This window comes from Phyllopteryx taeniolatus, chromosome 6 (genome assembly GCF_024500385.1).
Source record: "Phyllopteryx taeniolatus isolate TA_2022b chromosome 6, UOR_Ptae_1.2, whole genome shotgun sequence".
NCBI classification, from domain to species: domain Eukaryota; kingdom Metazoa; phylum Chordata; class Actinopteri; order Syngnathiformes; family Syngnathidae; genus Phyllopteryx; species Phyllopteryx taeniolatus.
The window spans coordinates 26,694,688-26,715,446 of NC_084507.1; the positions used below are offsets into that span (position 1 = coordinate 26,694,688).

General features: G+C 42.5%; 2 protein-coding genes across 5 annotated transcripts; one reads left to right on the plus strand and one right to left on the minus strand.

Moving 5' to 3' along the window:
- Positions 1–46: 46 nt before the first annotated feature.
- si:ch211-257p13.3 (kinesin-like protein KIFC3) lies at positions 47–14,851 on the minus strand. 3 transcript variants are annotated; one of them, XR_009788908.1, is made up of 22 exons: positions 14,579–14,851; positions 12,743–14,137; positions 12,517–12,636; positions 12,227–12,323; positions 11,987–12,144; positions 11,657–11,915; positions 9,394–9,566; positions 9,243–9,308; positions 7,244–7,381; positions 6,976–7,173; positions 5,927–6,100; positions 5,040–5,187; positions 4,827–4,957; positions 3,845–3,956; positions 3,430–3,611; positions 3,249–3,353; positions 2,777–2,907; positions 2,578–2,698; positions 1,567–1,696; positions 1,203–1,432; positions 653–896; positions 47–519 (listed from the first exon to the last, which is right to left on the minus strand). XR_009788908.1 is itself a non-coding variant. In XM_061776101.1 (21 exons), exons 3-21 carry the CDS (start codon positions 12,613–12,615, stop codon positions 771–773), a joined length of 2,778 nt encoding a protein of 925 aa, XP_061632085.1. In that variant the 5' UTR covers positions 12,616–12,636; positions 12,743–14,137; positions 14,579–14,851; the 3' UTR covers positions 47–770. The 3 variants fall into 3 exon arrangements, 2 of the variants coding, with proteins under 2 accessions (XP_061632085.1, XP_061632086.1); XM_061776101.1 differs by having other exon boundaries at positions 47–896; XM_061776102.1 differs by having other exon boundaries at positions 47–896; positions 12,517–12,590; positions 14,579–14,850.
- Positions 14,852–14,913: 62 nt separating this feature from the next.
- On the plus strand, positions 14,914–20,686 carry cep72 (centrosomal protein 72). Of its 2 annotated transcripts, XM_061776104.1 has the most exons (11): positions 14,914–15,346; positions 15,530–15,657; positions 15,745–15,937; positions 16,008–16,068; positions 17,105–17,256; positions 17,954–18,045; positions 18,139–18,232; positions 18,325–18,482; positions 20,064–20,190; positions 20,264–20,356; positions 20,450–20,686. In XM_061776104.1, the coding sequence occupies exons 1-11, from the start codon at positions 15,271–15,273 to the stop codon at positions 20,458–20,460; spliced, it is 1,185 nt and encodes a 394-aa protein (XP_061632088.1). In that variant the 5' UTR covers positions 14,914–15,270; the 3' UTR covers positions 20,461–20,686. The 2 variants fall into 2 exon arrangements, with proteins under 2 accessions (XP_061632088.1, XP_061632089.1); XM_061776105.1 differs by lacking the exon at positions 18,325–18,482 and having other exon boundaries at positions 18,139–18,192.
- The last annotated feature ends 73 nt before the right edge of the window (positions 20,687–20,759 follow it).

The window sequence follows — 20,759 nt, forward strand, 5'->3', positions numbered from 1 at the left end:
CACTGATGGCTCGCTACTAGTGAATCAAATGAGCTTTGATTCAAAGGGTGATAAACTAGAACAATAATGAAGAGAAAACAGAAAATAATTTTTGGGTCTGACATTCACTAGTGATATCAATTGCCAACACCCTGGTCTGAAACAACAGCATTCTATTCTTGAACCTTAAAGTGCATTTTCTGTCCACATAGGCCCAAACCACCTCCTCGATCAGAAGCATATTGCACGAGTCACTACAATACAAGGCAACCGGCACACTTGACTGCCATTGCCCCTCTTAAAGGGCAAAATGATACGGCTCTAAAGAGAAGCAAAGCATTCAGTCACTCCCATCAGATAGCACATAAACTAGAGTACTGTCAATATGTGACTTAAGTGTCATTACGTAACATGTTTGACAATCTACTACATTGAAAAAATATAGTCAAAACATCAAAAGATAATGTCTTATATGTTTGTGGGAGTCGTAAACAAATGCTGATGATCCATGAGAAGATCCTCCTGAATTTTGTATTTGTTCTAAAGGAGAGTGAGAGAAAAGTGGCTCAAGGAAGCATAGAATCATACATGGTGGAGGCAGACATTGCTTTGGCACTGTGAGTGAAGATATAAATATTCCTGCATGTGCCCGATGACGGCAAAGGGTGCTCACCTTTCTGTCTCGATAACGTCTGACCTCGACAGATTTAGTTAGCCCTTGAGCAGGATAGCTGTTCGTTGCTATTGTAAGGTGTAACGATGCGTTTGCTCGGCTACGGGAAGTCACTAGTTCAGTCGCACTGCCTGCCTCCAGATTCGATCTTCCTGGCTGCAGGACCGAGCTCCACCTTGCACACCCTCTGGGCAAACTTCAGCGAGCAGAGGGTCTCACCTACGTTGCTCTCCAGAGAAGACACCTTTGGAAAATCAGGGTCATAAAACAATAAAAATTACTTGACTGATGTGCAAGCTGCTGTTCTTTACACCGCAGGCCTAACGTGACCCTAACATCGCATGTTTTGGAAATGTGGGAGGAAGCTGGAGTACTGTGAGAAAATCCACGCAAGGCAGGCACCAGGAGAACATGCAAAATCCTCACCGAGATGTGAGATTCAAACCCAGGACCTCTTCACTGTGAGGCAAATGCGCTAACCACTAGGCCCCAACCGTGCTACTCGACACGCAAATGATATTGGTGAATTACAAATCTATTTTATTCCTACCTGCACCACCATGGCCGTCTTGCTGCCTTTACCCAGAGAGTCCTGCAACAAGTACGTAAGGCGAGAGTTCCTGAATGGGATGTGAGTCTGTCGCGCTCTCAGGGCTTGAATGACGTCCCCGAGGGCCAAAAGGGAGCGGTTTATATTCTGGGCCTCCTTCAGCCTCTCGCCCTCTGCGCCAGACTTCCATACCCTCTCCGATCCCGCCAGGTCAACCAGGTTCAACTTGCCTGAGGACAAGAAAAAGAAAACCCCATAGATGCTTAATTAGATTACCTGGACATCTCATCTGTCCCTATTAGGAAAACGTCAACAGCAGGTATTTCCAAAGAGATGTGAAAATGTTGATGCCTGTGCAACTGACCTGTGGTTTTGGAGCCAGTGGCGAGGTCTGTGCCCTGAACGGTGATGCAGAGCAGAGCATGAGAGCGAGAGCTGTGCTGGTTCATCTGAGTGCCAAATGTGATCCTGTTCCTGCGGGCCATGGCTAAAATCTGGACACAAACAAATATTAATATTCATATTAATATAAACAAATATTAACCATATTATTAAAGTCGATCAAGTGAAATGCCCGTTTGTCGCAGGGGATACATTCCAGACCCACCCGCAAAAGGGGAAAATCTGCAATATAGAGACCATATAAAAACCTTTTTTTACCCCTCACACGTGCTATAAACACATTTAAACTTTGTAAAACGCACTTTTAAACATTTTGTAAACGTATTTGAACACGAAAAAAACTGCAAGCATAAAATATATGGAAAATACTGTATTGTATTGGTAAGTGCTCTGAATACTTGGGCCAAGAATATAAAGTGCCTTTGGCTGAATTAATGATAAGTCTCTCTTAAAATGTGTTTCCTTTATTTTTTACAATTTTTATTCATTGTATGTATGTGAGTTTGGCATTTCCCACATACTGCTCTGTTAAATACACTGGTTAAATGATGAAAAAAAAAAAATGTTTTTTAAAAGGGCTTAACTGTCCACAACAAGTTATTTGATAAAATGAGTCATTTTGATTATGTATATTCTGTTTTCATAATCCTATTGAATATTTTTCACGTCCCAACAATTGCTGTCCACCCTGTCATATGGGGTAACTGACCCTTTATGAAACCCTCTGATGTTTTAAAGACTATTACGACTAGCATTTTGTCTTTCTTCGTTGGAGGCTTAAAGAGTGACTAGTTGCAGAATAAATACTGTAATTCCACTTATCTTTCTGAATTTCCACCATTACGTGGGTAGCTAGATATTGTCAAGCTTAACATGCCCAGTCTGTTATAGTGAAATATAAATTGATATAAAAAAACTTTCAGAAATGTGAACTATATATGAGGAATATAGCAGAGGAACGAGCAAATATCACCTTCTTGATATGCTGGAAACTCTTAACCTCGATGACCCTGAGTCCCGGCACGTGCAGCTGTCCTGTTCCATCCGGGTTGATTTTGATGTCCAGTTTCTCTCCATCCTTACTCAGTAGATCTCTGAGATTCAAAGTATGTCACTACCCGGCAGCTGTAATCCTATTGCCATGCCTCGCTCAGGATGTACTGTATCTTTACCTTAGCACCTCATTGTAGATCTCCACGGAGCTGACAGTGACAGTGTAGGACCACATGTCCTTCCGCTCCTCAATTTCACTAAAGAGATGTTTCAGGGCCCTCTGGTTGATGCCAGGGTTCTCCATACTGCCCTAAATAGCAGAACAAAAACAGCCAGCGCTGATTGAATTGAATGATACGTTGCAATTGGATATCTAGGAAAAAAGATGCTGTAAAAGAGTTCATGGTTGTAGATGACCATGATGTGTTCCACAGGGCGTCCTCCAGTTGCTTATGATATTTGCGCATAAATGTACACTAATACAGCATCTCACTACATTACAATATTGTTGAAAACTTCATTCCAGTAGTTCAATTAATGAATTTGTAATTAATTAACCGGTTACAAAACAGTTGATGACCCCAGGTCTACTAAGTATCATGCAGAGGAAAAAGTACATACGTTTTTGTATAGCACCCACAACATCATTACCTCCATAGTGTATGTCTTCCCAGAGCCAGTCTGTCCATATGCAAATATGCATACATGGTAGCCATCGATGCATGAGGTCACAAGAGGCTCGATCTCCTGAAAGACCTAAAGGCAAGAAAATGCAAGTTATGATACAGCTTTTCAGACGATTCCTTGTCGTGTGTTGTTTAGATGTGCTAACTTCTTCCTGTGTAGCCTGACGATGGAAGACCTTGTCCAGCTCAAAAATGCGACCCTTCCCTTTACTCAGCACACTCAGAGAGGAGTCGTTATCGGGGTCCGTGGTCACCACCACGGATTGGCCCTCCTCGTGCTGGTCCTCTTTCAGCACAGGCTTCACACGGCACAGCACACGGATGTTGCCTAGGGATGCAAGACACACATAATATGATACAGTTACTTACTATAAGAACCATCAACGGTTGACAATATATGACAATATCCCTAACATACTCGAGTCAGTAAAATCACCCAAATCCGCTATATGCGGAATGTCATGTGACCAAACCCGGAAAAGGTGCTTCGACCCATTTTGGAGAATGTGGAAGTCGGTTGCGCATATACCGGATTGTACTGTATATTGCATCTGTGCATACCTTTTAGTTCCACCAGCTGCTCATGCAACTTCCTGCGCAGTGCAACCTCCTTTCTGTATTTCTCCAGAAGGTCTTTGTTGGCTTCTGACATCTCAGAGATCGCTGCTGAAACCTGCCAAACGAGAATGATGACATTATTTTTGTGCGTCTTTGAGTGATATTGAGGAGTGGCGCGCCGTGTATTTGGTACCTCGGCCTTGAGCGGGGACTTACCCAACTTAATTACCTCTTAATACCACCACTATCAGAATTAATATTTATCTAATAATGTGACAAAAATTTACAACATTCAAATACATCATACTCACCAGAGATGCTCATTATGAAGTATATTAATGTGTGCAGATCATGACAGATATGTGTTTTGCTAGTTCAACTTGGCTGTAACAAGTTTTGCTCAAACCGACCAATCAGATGTCGGAGAGATGCCGTCGTTACTGTGGTTAAAGAAACGGTCCCATTTGTAATATAGCTTAACTTAGATCAGCCACATTGTAGATACGGTTTTCCTCAGAGGGCCGTTATGATTGTAAAACCATATAAATGTTTAATCGCCTCATCATATTACATATACACAACAAATGGATGGATAACTAGTTTTGAAATCAGAAGTCAAGGATAATGTTTTTTTCAACGATTGTTCAAGTAACTGTGAAAAGGGGTTTGGAGGCAAAACGTGCTTACAATAGTTTATTATTTATTACATATGAATATTATATGAACATTTGGAACAGATTTTAATCAGAATCATGGAAGTTGACACAGATTGAAGATTGAAGTTGACAGAGCTCATGATTTGATTTTGTGGGCCACAGGTGGTGGGCTGAATCTGGCCCCCGGGCCTTGAGTTTGACACCTGTGAGATAGGCAGTTTGAAATGAATGAATACAATTTCATGGAAAAACAATTCGAACATGGAACAAATTTACATTGACTAAAATCGGTTAGTGGCACTGATATTGAGTAATGCGATGTTGATCACCTGTTTCTTTGCCTCCTTTATCGCCGCTCCGTAAAACTCCGAGAAGTTCCGAACTTGGCTCCTCAGGCTGGCGTAGTCTGTTTTCATGCAGCGCAGAGTTGGGGGGAGGGCCGTCAGGCGCTTCTGTAAACCTGACGGGAAAAAAAATGCTGTTTAAATTTGGCATAATAGACTGATAGGAGAAGTTCATGAAGCGCAAGTGATGTAACCAACCGAAGAACTGGTGCTGCAGGTCCTCAAAGTGTTCTGCTGAACAGTTTGCAGCGGCCTTCACTGCCTCCTCCTTCCTCTCCTCCAAGTGGCCGATCTCCTTCAACAGCTCCTCTCTCAGCTGTCCGATCTCCCGCTCATAAGCTGCAATCTATTAAAAAAAGGGCCACAAATATGTCCACTGGTCAGCTTAACTGGTCTAGTACGTGTAATGTGTTGGAAAAATACAGGTTCTATACTTCCACAAGTTCCTTAATTAATCAGTTTTTTTTTTTTGCTTCATTATATTTATACACCATGATGATCTTTAAACACCAAGAAGACCTCCTGCAATCTGGAATATTAGAATAGGTACCGAACTGAGGAGCAAAAATCTGCAGGTAATTCACGCCCGCCCCTGAAAAGGTTATTAATTGCATATAGATGCCACAAGATAGCAGTAAAACACTTTTTTTTTCTTTGTATTGGACAAGGCTACGGGGTGACTCAATGAAGCTCCTCCCCTCACGGCAACAGTTCCTTGGCCATAAGATGGCGCCAAAGCAATATTTTTATACAAGACATGGCTTTGGTTCGAGCACAAAAACAGCAAATAGGTGAGCTTTTTGCAAATAACGGTGGATACATTCGCACCCAAGAATCTGTTCTCTGATCTCTAGAGTCAAAAAAAAATCTGTCATTCAAAACTGACCATTGTTATCTTACTAAAGGCAAGATATCAGATGTAACCGATGTATTGGAGCTCATTCTAGCTCGTGCAGGTGTACCTAATGAAGTGTCCGAGATAAAAGTAAGAATAATCCCCCGGTTATCTGTTTTATTTGAATAAATATGATTCATTTTGTATTTAATACCCCACAGCGGTAGAGTAATTAAGATACGCTCCGTACCTTGTGTTGTAGATTGCAGCTGTATTCATCCGATTTCCGGATTTGCTCCTCCAGCTGCTTGCAGCGCTCATTCTGGTTGGACATGTTCTCGGACAGCAGCTCGTTCCGCTGTCTGGCTTTGGTGAGCTGCTTCAAGGTGGCCGGGGACTCTACCTCAACGGTCTGGGTGACATACTGGGGAACAATATTATGTATCGCAAAATGTAGCAGTCTCAGATTGCATGAACTGCAGTGACACTGTAAGAAATGAATCAATATATATATCTATAGCGTTGTTGTTAGGATTGTGGGTGAGCTTAGAGGTTTCAATTAAATGAACCTAACCTGCATGTTTTTGAATGTGGAAGGAAGAAAGTCCTCACATTTGAACAATATTTTTTTTACAAAATGAATGCAAACAAAACACTTTATGCCCATCTAGACTGGGATGTGTTTCGCGACTTACATTAAAGATATTTTCACGCCACAACTTTTGTCTCGTGACAAAGAAAATTAAATAATACCCGGGATACGGAAACATAAAATCATTTGCGTATCGTCAATTTGGCATACAGTGGTGCCCTGCGATACAAGTGACCCCCCCTTAGGAGACTAAACATTTTGAACTATTTGGTATTTTTTGAAGTAAATGCGATGTGGCAGCAATTGCAGCTCTTGTTAGAATAAAGTAATGAAAGTAGTATGGTATTATTCAAAGATTCATTCTGATTCGAATCCGAAATTTATGATTCAATGATCGCTTTTTCGCACGCACAAAGAATCCCAATTCGAGTCAGCACCCATTTGTGAACACCTTTACTCACATTCGTCACTACACGTTCAAACAGCAGTACAAAATGATGATCTCGTCTCACGATGTAGGGCTAACAAATAGCATCTATGTGGCGGTGCTGTAACACTTTAAGCAACGGATATCTGAACAAGAACAGGCATATAGTCTTTATCCTCTGTAAAACTACTACAACTACTCTGACTACAGCTTACGGAGTCACACAACCATTCACACTCGCATTCAAAGTCACTGAGTGGGAACTGATTTGGTTATTTACCTTTACCACAGGCTCCTTGCCCCTCTCTCTGTCCAACTCCAGCTGAAGCTCCCTCATTCTGTCCTCTCGTCTTCTCAGCTCCTCCCCTCTCCTCCACTCGCTCCGTTCGCTCTGCTGCTCCAGCTGCGACAGCCGCTCGGCGCGCTGCTGCAGGGAAGCCTCCAGCTGCTGCACCCGGCTCCGCAGATTCTCGTTTTCCTAAGTCAGACAGTCGGAATCATTTCCATGTGCCCCCGCTAAAATAAGCAGCAGCCGCGGCGCGACTCACCTTGATGAGCATGGTGCTGGACTGTGAGGGGATGGTGGTCAGCTGCTGCAGGAGACCTTGGGTGACTGTCAGGCTCTGCTTGAGAGTCTCGTTCTCCGCCGAAAGACACAACACTCGTTTTTCCGAGTCTGTGGCGCCCTGTGGAAATCAAGCGCATTAGAGAAAAGTATTGGGGCAGCTGGTCATTTCATGTACAGGAAGTGACATCCATCCAACCATTTTCTACCGCTTATCCGAGATCGGGTCGCGGGGGCTTTAGCAGGGACGCCCAGACTTCCCTCTCCCCAACCACTTCATCCAGCTCTTCCGGGGGGATCCAGAGGCGTTCCCAGGCCAGCTGAAGGACGTAGTCTCTCCAGCGTGTCCTGGGTCGTCCCCGGGGTCTCCTCCCGGTGGAACGTGCCCGGAACACCTCACCAGCGAGGCGTCCGGGAGGCATCAGAATCTGATGCCCCAGCCACCTCATCTGGCTCCTCTCGATCTGGAGGAGCAGCTCTACTCTGAGATCCTCCCTGATGACCGAGCTTCTCACCCTATCTGTAAGGGAGAGCCCGGACATCCTGCGGAGGAAACTCATTTCGGCCGCTTGTATCCGGGATCTTGTTCTTCCGGTCACGACCCACAGCTCGTGACCATAGGTGAGGGTAGGAACGTAGATCGACCGGTAAATCGAGAGCTTCGCCTTTCGGCTTAGCTCCTTCTTTACCACAACGGACCTATACAAAGTCCGCATCACTGCAGACGCTGCACCGATCCGCCTGTCGATCTCCCGTTCCATTCTTCCCTCACTCGTAAACAAGACCCCAACAAACTTGGTCGGCCGCCTCAGCAATGGAGGCGCGGAACATGGTCCACTCGGACTCGATGTCCCCCGCCTCCCCCGGAACATGAGCAAAGTTGGGTGGGAGTTGAAACGCCTTCTGATAGGGGATTCTGGCTGACGTTCCCAGCAGACCCTCACAATATGTTTGGGCCTGCCACGTCGGACCGGCATCTTTCCCCACCATCGGAGCCAACTCACCTCCAGGTGGTGATCAGTTGACAGCTCCGCCCCTCTCCTCACCCGAGTGTCCAAGACATGCGGCCGCAAGTCCGATGACACAACCACAAAGTCGATCATCGAACTGCGACCTAGAGTGTCCTGGTGCCAAGTGCATGTGTGGACACCCTTATTCTTGAACATGGTGTTCGTTATGGACAATCCGTGATGAGCACAGAAGTCCAATAACAAAACACCGCTCGGGTTCTGATCGGGGGAGCCGTTCCTCCCAATCACGCCCTTCCAGGTCTCACTGTCATTGCCCACGTGAGCATTGAAGTCCCCCAGCAGAACGATGGAGTCCCCAGCGGGAGCGCTCTCCAGCACCCCCTCCAAGGACTCCAAAAAGGGCGGGTCCTCTGAACTGCTGTTTGGTACATAGGCACAACCAACAGTCAGGACCCGTCCCCCCACCCGAATGCAGAGGGAGGCTACCCTCTCGTCCACCGGGGTGAAACCCCAACGTACAGCCGGGGGGCAATAAGAATACCCACACCTGCTCGGTGTCCAACCCCTTCCAGGAAGTGAAAATGGAAAATACGTATTGACAGCTATAACAGCTTTCAGCTTTCACTCAAACTTTCCTCCAAGTTTTTGAAGGGTGTCTGCCCATTCTTTCTGATCTAGTTCATCCCAAAGAGGTTGAGGTCATGGACCTTGCTTTGTTATGAAGAAACAGAAAATGGTTCAGACAAAATTGGAAGCACAAATTAACCAAAATGTCTTGTAAGATAAAGTACCCCAACCCCTGATTGATTAAATAACAGCTTAAGAGCTGTGGTTAATACTTCAATGTAGTCTCATGTAGTGTTACTCAAACCTTATTGTGTCAAAGTATTATAAAGTATTTTAAATGAGAAAAGAAAGACGCCCGGTGTTAGAATTGCTTTCAGGTTTGCAGCAGGATGACATTTCATTTCACGTGGCTACACAGGTTTATGCAGAAATTGTTATACTTACAGTGGCAGTTTTGAGTCTGCACAGCTCCTCCTCGCGTTCTTCAATTCCACTTTTAAGCTCATCGATCTGCGCAGGGAAAACAGGTTGTTATTTTTGAGGGATTTAGATATACCGAGATATTGTTTTTCATGTGGAGGTCTGGAATAGCCACCTGCAGCTGAAAGGCCAGTATACGTGAGTGTCGGTCTCGGTCCTTCTGCTCCAGCTGTGAGCGCAGAAGACGCAGTTCTCCTCTCAGCTTGCTGCGTTCCCCCTGCAGGCCGTATAGGGACTCTACCAGGCTGTGAACCCCCGCTTGAGCCCCTGCATCACTGCCACTCTCGCCTAGTAGTACACAATTAGCCTCTTTAATAGCAGTGGAATGAGCTGCCCCATATTCATATTAGGTCAACCACAAATAGTACAAAGTAATAGCCTTCAATTTGCCTATGACCTACTTTCTAAAAGATGACTTTTCATTCACATTTTGTGCATCATGATTTAATACTGCAATCCAATTGAGTGTGCTGCTCCTTCTGGTGTGCCTGCCTTAACCATCGGGAGGCAGTATTGTATAACACACTTATGCAAACACAAACGAAGAAGAATAGACTTTTTATTCTACTACTGCTCAGTAACTTTCTGTAATATCAGTCATTTTTCATTGAGGACAAAAAATATATACCTGCGAGTATTGTTATATTATCTTTCTACATGTGTTTTCCCACCATTTTTGTCCACATATCTGTTGCTTAAAGGGTTGCAAAACTGCAACCTTTGATGCTAACCCTCAGCAAGTCAATGGGATTTTCCATTATATGTTAGCATTAAGCTAGAGGGGCCGTACTCTCTCGACTGTGAAGTGTGAAGTTGACTGCCCTTAACTAAACTGTATGCTGGCTTTGATTTGACCTCAAATTGATTATTAAATGCCTTTCCTAATTCCCCGGTGTGCCAAGGCATCACTGTAGTATATACTATATTATTTAAAAAATTACTCATTACATACATCGAATTGAGTACCAATATTAATACAGTAGTAACTTGATAGTTTGGGGGATATGAAACCAAATTTCTCTAGATCACTTTGATACTTTAAAGGCACGTGTAATTATTAAAGAACATGAAGGATGCACTTAAAGCCTTTTCACACACCATGTAGTGAGTCAGTGATGCTAATGTGATTGCTGCTGCTGTCTTTGCACTCTGCAGGGTAGCCAAGCTTCTCACGTGTAGCTTCACTCATTTGCCCATTTCCATCTTAATAAGAACAGGAGCGCCACACCCAGCAGGACCTTAATAATCACACCTTAGAGATTGGCCAGTCAGGCTCTGTCACTTCTGATCTTCAATGCGGGCCATGCTAATGTTATTGACGCGTTGGCATTATAACCAAAACAAAGCAAACTGCTCTACAACACAAGGACACGGGCTGCTGCAGCTATTTTTAGTCCAACACGAGTACACGTGCTGCCACCTTGCATGTGTCAGCAGCCAGACTTGTTAATGCATTTGCAGTGGAATGAAACTCTCAGATATTATTCATAAACGGCACTTCACCAAAGAATCTAAATGAGCATGAATGTTGTAGCCTTGCCCTGCGACTAATGAGCGTTAATATTCATGAGATGGACATCACAGAGTCAGTCTCTGGGGTGGTATCACTTTCAGAGTCATGCACATGTGAACATACTATGAATATACAAAAATAATAATAAAATAACACAAAGCTTATAATTAGTTCAGCCTTACTGCTCCATGCTGATCTGCACCATACACTCACATACAAAGCACGTATGTACACTACACTCTAGTCTCTTTTACATGACTAATGGGTTGTCTATGAACCAAAACACAGTTTACATGTTTTTCACTCCATCTATCCATTTTCTATAGCACTCTATCCCAGCTGACTTTGAGTGAGAGATTGCCAGCCGATCCCAGGGCGCATGCAGACAAACAACCAATCACACTCACATTCACGCTTACGTATGGACAATAGAATATAATAATGAATATAACAACCATGTATGGGGGATGTGGGAGAAAACCAAGCAAGCATTGGGAGACCATGCAAACTCTACACAGGAAGGTCCAAGCTAAGATTCAAACCTAGAACCTCGGAAGTGTGAGGCAGATATATTAACCACTAGCTCAAAATGCCGACATTTATCGCTATCGCATTGTGTGTCTAATGATTCTGTGCGATGTGAAAAACTATTAATTACCATCATTGAGGTTTAATCAATTAAAATAATATTTTAGACCACGTTTGGGGTTCGCATCTGGGATCTGGCCTTCCTGTGTGGAGTTTGCATGTTGAGACCCCAAAGTAATGCACTTTATGCCTCACAGACACCATAAAGAAATGTAAATGTCCAATTATGTGCCATACTCTTCCCGTCCCCCCATACATGCGCCAACCTTTCCCTCACCGTCGCTCTGCGGGCTGAGCTGCTGGCTGAGCTGCTGGCTGACGGCTTCCTCCAGGTTACAAATGATGCTCTTCTTGTCCTTGAGGCGTTGGCGGTAGGAGGCTCGCAGCGCCTTCATCTGTCGACGGTGCTGCACGCGGTGCCTCTTGAGCTGGACGCGGTACTGCTCGGCCTGATGCTGCAGCTGCTGGAAGTGGGAGTACTGCTCCAGGAAGCTCAGCAGGTGGGACATGACGGCCATCAAGGGGGACTCTCCCAACTGAGTACAACGTTTGCTACGTTTGCATCGTTTTTGTGTGGAAAAAATGCTCATTTGTGTTAAGATGTTACCTTTCCTGTTGTCTCCAGCTGGCCCTGTGATGTCCTCCTCTTGTCTGACTCTTGCTTAAAAGACAGAAATGCAGCCAGAGGAGTGCATGCTGGGATATCACTGCCATCTTGCTCGTCTTCATCACTCATGGACATGTCATCACTGTCACTGCTACTGCCTGGATGACCACAATTCACATTATCAGAGAGTAGACATCACACAATGCATTCGGATCAATCTTATTTATTGTGAACACTTACTTGAATCACTGAGCCTAGCACAAGCCTTCTTTCTCATTTTGGGGGTGTGGCCATCTTTCCTCCTTCTCCCTGTTTCCATGGAAACAGGTCTTGGCTCCTGAGCACAGCAAGATAAATGAGGGTCAGGTGGAATGATCACAATATTTACACATCGCATGTAGAGCCGCGTGCATTGACGGTTTACACCCAAGAAAGAGTTTTTTGCCATGACACATGCATAGCCCTCATGTAAAATGCTATTTTTTTGACAAAGGAAGCCCCGAGACTGGATATGATGCAGCGAGACATACGTCTGCGGAGGCTCCACATGATCCCTCTAAGGCTTCCTCCTCCTCCTTCTTGAAGACAGTGTAGAAGATGTAGACTAAAAGGGAGTAGAAGGCATACATCTCCACAATGTGCAACAGTTCCTGTGAATTAAAAACATGCAGCATTGGACATTTTTAGCTATTGGAATTGCTTTTTTTTTTTTTTTTATGACACATACCATCATGCATTGTGTTCCATATTCTTTACCTTAGCATATATCGCCTCCAGTCATTTGTATTCCAATTTCACACTCCCATTCATGACACGTCTTTCCCTTGCAGCTCCTTTTCTCGCGGCAGCAACAGCATCTCAAGTGCTGTGAAGCCCATCTGACCGTTGTCTCCTCCTCTTTCTCCTCCTCCTCTGCACTCTTGGGCCATTTACAGGCCACAGCTGCAGCGAGCATGCTCAGTGCAGTCTCGGTCTGCTGCAGCAGATGCTTGGCAGGCATGATTCAACTGCTCGGTGCCAAAGTGATGAGCTAATGGTTCACAAACAACCAGCTACTGTATGTATTTACTTGCTATCATACCATTATTAAAATACTGCAAAATGAAGTTGCACAATATTTTATTAATTCTAAACATATATTTTCAGGCACAATAAATCACAAAACAAACAATGGCAATAAAGTAGCAGTGACTGATCCTAAAAAGTAATAAATGCCACATGTAACATTAAGTGAATGACTGACAAACATTCTAGATAAAAACAGGGTATAAAGTAAATCAAAAATAAGTACTGTACAGTGTACACTGATAAATACTAATACTTAACAGCCTGTACAATTAATATTAATATGTGATGCTGACAGTTTGACCCTGGAATAGATTATTTCTATTTCTCAGAACTGTGTGGCCAATGTGCTAACTGTCCCGCTGTGCTGTCCTTTTCCATTATTTCCTTTAGGATAAATGGAACAAATAGGAAGTTGACCAGAACCCCAGACAGGTTCCACTGTATTGTTGTGTACATCAATGCACCATTTATCCCCCTTTAAAACCATGAAACTAGAACTATTGAATATATAATGTCAAGATAAGTGTGTGCATAAACAAAGTTCTACATGTTTAAGTGATATTGGTCAGTCACATCCAAGAGAAACTTGTCCAGGGAATGTGTTGAGGTCCAACAGCCTATAGACATGGAGCCTTTCAAAAACCACTTCACAGTTCCCTCATTGGCGGCCGGCGAGACAAGCGAGGAAAAAGTGTGCGACCCAAAAGTAGGCGCCAAAAGTACTGGCAGGCTGAGCGTTACACTGGTCAGGGCCCCTACGGGGTTTCCTGCAAACAGACACACCATGAGGCAACAGGACAAGGACGCCAGGCCGATGCAGCGACTCAGGACTGCCAGTGTATCTGCTGAGAAACTGTCACGGAATCCCAGCAGCAGGCAGGAGCCACAAAGGAGAATACATGCTGTGCTGCGGTCTTCACTGAGCCACAGGTAGTGGAAGGCAAGCAGCACTGGAGCCAGAATCTCTGCTGCCCATTCTGTATCTTTCTGGAGCGAGGTGAGGAGTATGCTCGAGGAAGGTAAAACACCAAGACCTGCAGAGAGGCCAACCAAGAAGAAGCCAACCGAGGGAGCTCTGTGGTCCTACACAAACAAAAGAAAAGAAACAAGGTGAAAACACTCATAGGATGCATTGTTCCCACAAGAAAATTGTTTACTGGAACTTTCTCTAGATGCTCAATCTCTCTCTCTCTCACTTTTTTTTTTTTTTTTTTTACTTTTAATGCTTAAACTATGTTAATGTCTGATTTTGTCTACCTTTAACTCACATATATTTTAATATATATATTTTGCCATTGTAAAGCACTTTGAATTAGCCTCGTGTATAAATTGCGCTATACGAATAAACTTGCCCTGTTATGTAGGCACTCTAAACAGTGTTTGGTAGCAACTAATTACATGTAACGAGATTATTAAATGTATGTAATAGTAATCCGTTACATTACTGTGTGAAAATGTGTAATTAAATGACAGATGTTAATGTTATCATAGTTAATACATAATTTATTCATCTGGGCTACCTACCTTAAAGAGTTTATATGAGGTGAAAAGAGCTGAGGAACACAACGTGAGGTTAATTAATGATATCCACACATTGAACGCCATTAATCCGAAAGACGACGTTAAATAGTGAGTTTAACAAATGGGATGTGTGTTCGGAAATAGCTGGAACAACAACATAGCATTTAAAAATCGGATCATAATCTGTATAAATTTGTGGTGAAAGAAAAACGTTGTAGACAAAAGCGGAACTTTGCTAAACACTGGCACGTTTGTTTGGGCATGTGACACACCCAGACATCACCAGTGCGCATGCGTAAAATCGATGCGTTCAATGCTCCGCGTAAACTCGCACACCAACTGCGGTATTATTTTGACGTTTGGCTAACCGGAAGTTGAAAGGAAATATCTCTTAGCTGCTGTCTTTCGGGTTACTTGAACAATATTTAAATGTTTTTATATTGTAAAATTCTGAGTTAAATTGCGGACGGACGCTCGTTAGACTCCACTTACAATTTGACTTTGGTGCCTTGTATGACTTGTCTCAGATGCTGAGACTTTTCTATTTAGCTGCAATTTTGCTCTAATTCCGCTGTATGAACTCAGACATTCATTTTAAAAAACGTATAATAAAATAACACCCATGTTTGTTTGACTTGAAGAAAGAAAAAGTAGCATTTTCAAATAATCTGAAAGCAAGTGTTCGGGGGGAAAAAATGGCGCCGTTGACTTTGATGGCTTTAACTGAAGAGTGGATAATGAACAAAGTGGGATTAAATCACCAACGCCTTGGTAACATTCCTTCATATTTACCATAATTCATGACTGAAGTAGATTTCAAAATCATGTCTATGAAAAACTTTGGCTATCATCGCTGCTTTGCTAAAAAAAAAAAAAGTTGTTGTTAATCGCAGTCAGACTCAAAAGAGTGAAAACAAAAAAAATTAAAAAATGTAAAAAAAATTTTTTGAATAGGAGATGTTCGTTCACTGAGTCTTCCTGGCACATATAAGCAGAAAATCGGATATCTGGGAAATGGACTGGCCAACTTTGAGCGTCTAAAATCTCTGAATCTTTCACATAATTCGTTAGTCTCTCTTGAGGTAGGCTTGAGTGTTTGGGTCACTGTTTTGCATGTGTGTTTTACCCCAAATTACTGTCTTCGATTTCCTTTTATTGTGTCTCTTTAGGGTCTGCAACACTTGAAACATTTACAAATCCTAAATCTATACTATAACTGCATACCTTCCCTTGAGGAGGTAAAGGTCCTCTTTGAGTTGTCAGTTTTGAGAGAACTTGATCTGAGACTCAACCCTCTGGGCAAGATTTATCCTCACTACCGACCTTTTGTGGTGCATGCCATTGCCAGCCTACGCAAATTGGGTAAAATGTCAACCGGACTGCTCATACCAGATTACTTTTTAGTATTTCTATGCAAACTCTTTGCTTTCAGACGGATGTCCGGTCAAAGACGCTGAGCGCAAGGCTGCAAAGAAGCGGTGCTCACAGTTAAGGTACACAGCAGTTTGAAAGGGCAAACTATTTGTTTAGGGATGTGTTTTGTTTGACAGTGGTGGGCCGGCAGGTTCAGCCATGCCTCGGTTGGCCTAAACACTATCAGAAGCACTGATCTACATTTACAACCCAAACGCTTATATTTGTTACATGAAATTGTGTTAAATTATTCTCAGTAGTCCTTCAGAGTCAGTAGTGCTGACCGATGTAACTCAAACGTTTAGCATTTGGACTGGTTCTTTAATTGATACAAAGATAAATCAACATTAAATATAGGTTTTCATTTCGATCATTTTAATACTCACATCTTCGAGAAGTGTTACTCGTTCCACTCCAGTCGAGCTCTACTGCATCCTTCTCGGCTGACACTGACAGCAGTGCTGCTGCTACGGACAAGAGTATCTGGCTCTTGCTGTTGTTGGTTGTCCACATTTGGTGATACTTGTCGTTTTGGTAGTTAGGATAATAACTGTTTGTTATCCTCTCACCTTCTCCTTAATAACTCGGCTTCTTTTTTCTCAAAACCACACCAAAAAGTTTGTTTTGCTCTTCCTGAATGAAGTCTGCAGATGCGCAGTAAGATATAATGGTCCATTGAATGGGAGGATAGGGGGAGCATTTAAAACGACAATGATAGACTAAACACAATGCACCTTTTCTTGGGAAGTAGCAATATTTATGGATATATTTAACAGTAGTTCATCTACAGGGTACCTGAAATACACAAATGCAATATGATTAAACTGCCAGCCTTCCCAGCTAACATGGATATTTGACTTCTAAAGCCGTCAATGGCACTGAATGTGTTAAAAACTTTTAAAAATATAACTGATAAAACATACCTCATCAATTGCTTTTGTAATAAATGTTCTACCTTGCAGAGGTAAGATTATTACTCAGAGGTGAGTCTTCACATTAGCACTAAGCACAGCTGATGTACTGTCTATTCTTTTTGATGGCTTCTCTGTTACCGCTGTCTTCAATGCTGTTATTTGTGCAGCTTTTGTCTTCGTTGTCTTCGTTCTTGATTTCCAGAAATCGTGATGATAGACAGGCCTTAGTGGAGCGGCTCCGCATGAAGCTCTCCCTTCTGAGTGACAAAGATGATGTTGGGTCGAACCACTCTGACATCCACAGAAACCACAGTTACTCAAATGAAGAATTACAGTCAACTCATAAGCAGTCAGGTAAGACATATATTGACATTTTTTTTTCTAATTAAAATCATGCAGTTATATTTGGCAGCTTACAAAATTACTTAGAGCGAAATCACTTGGTTTCACACAACTGTTGAATTCCATGTGAATGTAGTTGCCCTGTTTATATATCACCTTTATGCCACTATCCGTAAGGATGGACAATCTGATCATTACAAAACAGCAATGGGTCTTTTATTTTTATGTAATTTGTTACGTATTTTTCATAAATCTGAACCAAATTGATGAAAAAAACCAAAACCAAAATACTGTGCCCTGCAGTACTGTTCTATTGAATTGCTGCTGTTTTTAGTTATGTGATTGCAGCAGTAGGTGGCAACACAGGGCCACTTTAAAACCGTCTTCAAAGGTCCTGCGTGATTATTATTTGAAGTCAGTATCTTGACAGGCATTCAGTTGTTTATTTTGGCTGGTGTTAGGTGAGTTAGAAAAGAAACGCCAACTAGTTGTTGGAGAGATGCTAGTCTGCTGCTGACTACTATTTAGGTGCCCTTTAGCAGGGCACTGAGCCTCCCAACCGCATCCCTAGTTCTAGCGGTAAAGCACTGTTTGTGCCCCCTCCTACCACCTTACAAGTAGCTGAAAGCCAGGACACATTTCAACCCTTAACCTGGTAGTCATAGTGGTATAAATGTTGGTATAAAATGTGTTTTGTGACATTTTCAAGCTCAAGACCATCAATGTCCCAGTCCCCATCATTCTGGCTCCAACCCCTTTTTGTATACTTCATGGCTGACTAAAGCAGAAAACAAGCAGCAGGTACGAGGTTGTCAATATTGCCGACATTATGATTTCTGTTGCTGCTTGTTGCCACGTTCATGTACTTGCAGCTCATACGAATGCTCCTTCCAGGATAGTTACAGGAAGCCGTTGGAGGAGCTGCTCGACGTCATGGATAAACACTGGGTGGGAAAGCGAACTCTGCAACTTAACACTAACTTCCTGAGTGAGTTCGCTGCGGCGATTCTGTCTAATGGCAGGAAATTGAGATAATTAAATAAAACAAATCTTCACATTTTCCTTCTATTTTGGATGCAGCTCAGATTGTCCAGATCCTCTCTATGATGGAAAACCATATCTCTAGTAAAGATGCTAAGGTCAAGACCTTAAAAGAGGAAGTGGGCGCGTTGTGTTTTTTCGCAGCAGCACAAGAAAGAGAACACAAAGCTGATGTGACCAAGTTTACCGCTCGTCTGGTGATGACACAGATAGGGTTGCAAAATTCTGCAGGATTTACAATAGAGAAAACCTTTCATGGGAATGTAACTCGCTGTGGTGACCCCTGACAGGGCAAAGCCAGAAGTCACTTCTATATCACACGGAATGTTTGAGAAAATATATTGTAATAGAGTCTAGATAAAAACAGCCAGCTTGAATGCAAATTGCAGTTGAATTTACATGCACTTTGCATACGCAGCATGCCACTTACTCCAGGGCTTCCGAGGACACGCCGCCTGAATACAGCTTGCAATGTGTATTACATCACATCATAAATCATTTCTAAAACCCTCTATACCAGTCTTTCTTAACCTTCAACCCAGCAAAAATGTCACAAAAACTATAAATACTGAAATAATGATGATCTCATCTGAGTTTTCTCACAAATGTACTTACCCAGAGTGAAATCTAGGCCTGTTTAATTTAACACAAAGCTAATATACTCGCGGGAAGCCACGACTTTGGTAAAACGTAGTTTTGTATTTAGCTTGATTCTTTAGTAGGTATAATAAAATGTAACAGTTCCAATACAAGAAAGCAATTCATGGGCTGCACAGACTCTTATCACGATTACTCAGTCATTTTCAACTCTTGTCCCAAGTGGATTTTACACCTACATCATCAGTTATAGGATAAATTGTCAAACTACTATCTAATACAAAAAAGTGCACTCCATTTACCATGGACTACAGTTAAACATAGCATTCAATGCGAAAGAAAAGGCACCAAAAAAAAAACAACTGAAAAATCCAGCAGTATGAAAGCAAAGCAAAGCAAATTTATTTATGTAAGGCGTTTCATAAACTCAATATGCTTCACATAATTAAAAGCATGAAAAACAAAGGAAAAAACAGTTCCAACAAAAATAAAAATACAATTAAAACATCGTACAGTGCAAGAAAGATCATTTAAAAGTGGAAATGCTCTAATAAGCATGAGCAAAAAAAGAAGAGTTTTTAAACTGGACTTAAAAATATTCACACTTGAGGCTGACGTCACTTGTGTTGGTAACTTATCTTCAAATGTGTGGAGCATAATAGCTGAATGCTACTTCACCATGTTTGCTTTGGACTCTGTGCTCCACTATTTGACCTGAGTCTGTAGATCTCAGCGCCCTACCGGATTTATATTCCTTTAGCATTTCTTTCATGTATTCAGGACCTAAACCATTTAGTGATTTATAGACCAGTAGCAGAACTTTAAAATGTCTTCTAAAGCTGACTGGGAGCCAGTACAGAGACTTTAGAATTGGAGTAATATGTTCTGACCTCTTTGTTCTGGTCAGAAGCCGAGCTGCAGCATTGCAGCTGAAAAACACACAAAGTTAAAATAGACCGCACCCACTAACTTTACTAGTAATATTACTAGTAATAAATAAGTAACCTTCACAATTAAACTAATCTAAATGAAAAACAAATCTCAGTTAAGCAGCTGAAAATATTTTGCCAAACTACAGTGCTAAACTTCCCATGGAAAGTTTCATGAAATGTAAGTCTTTGCAAGCTTACATACAACTGTCGTTTTCTGAGTCAGATGGGTATTTGTCCAAACCAATTCAGGGAGAGCTCAACATGCAGCTGAGGGTCGCCTTGGAGGAGAACGTCGCCCTCCAAAAAGAGCTGATCACGTCAGAACGTATGTATCGCCAGTATATGACGGAGCACCCGCCCACTTGCCACAATATAGGTGAGTGACAAGGCCAATTGAAATGGATTTCAAGCAATCTTTTCACAAGAAACTGCTTTATTTGCAAGCACAGGGGCTCAGGGAAGGGTGGAGGAGCTGAGGAAGGAGGTGGCAGAGCTGAGGAGAAAAGTGAAGGAGGCTCAAGAGCGTCAAGGATCATCCTCAGGTATCCTCCATCATTTGAGCTTTGCCGATCAAATAAATGTGACCCCAAACATACATACTTTGTTCATGTGACTTGTTTTGTCTCTTGCTGCAGGTCTGACTTGAAGTGTGCAGGAGATTCCTGCAGGCATGAAGAAAATTGCACGCACCGCTTCAATGCTAACCAGCCATGTAGTTTTTAGTTTATTTCCTCCCTCCAACATGTTTGTATTACGATCCTCCGATCGTTGAGCTATTTATTATTTAGAAACAATGTAGAAGGTAGTGTTTATTTGAAGTTAACCTTAACCAAATAACCCAAAAAGGTCATTTATTAAAGGATGCTTGTGTATCAGTGTGTGACAGTGCTGTTATTTTAACAAATAATTTTGGAGGGGAATATTTGGGACTCCTGGATCAGCATG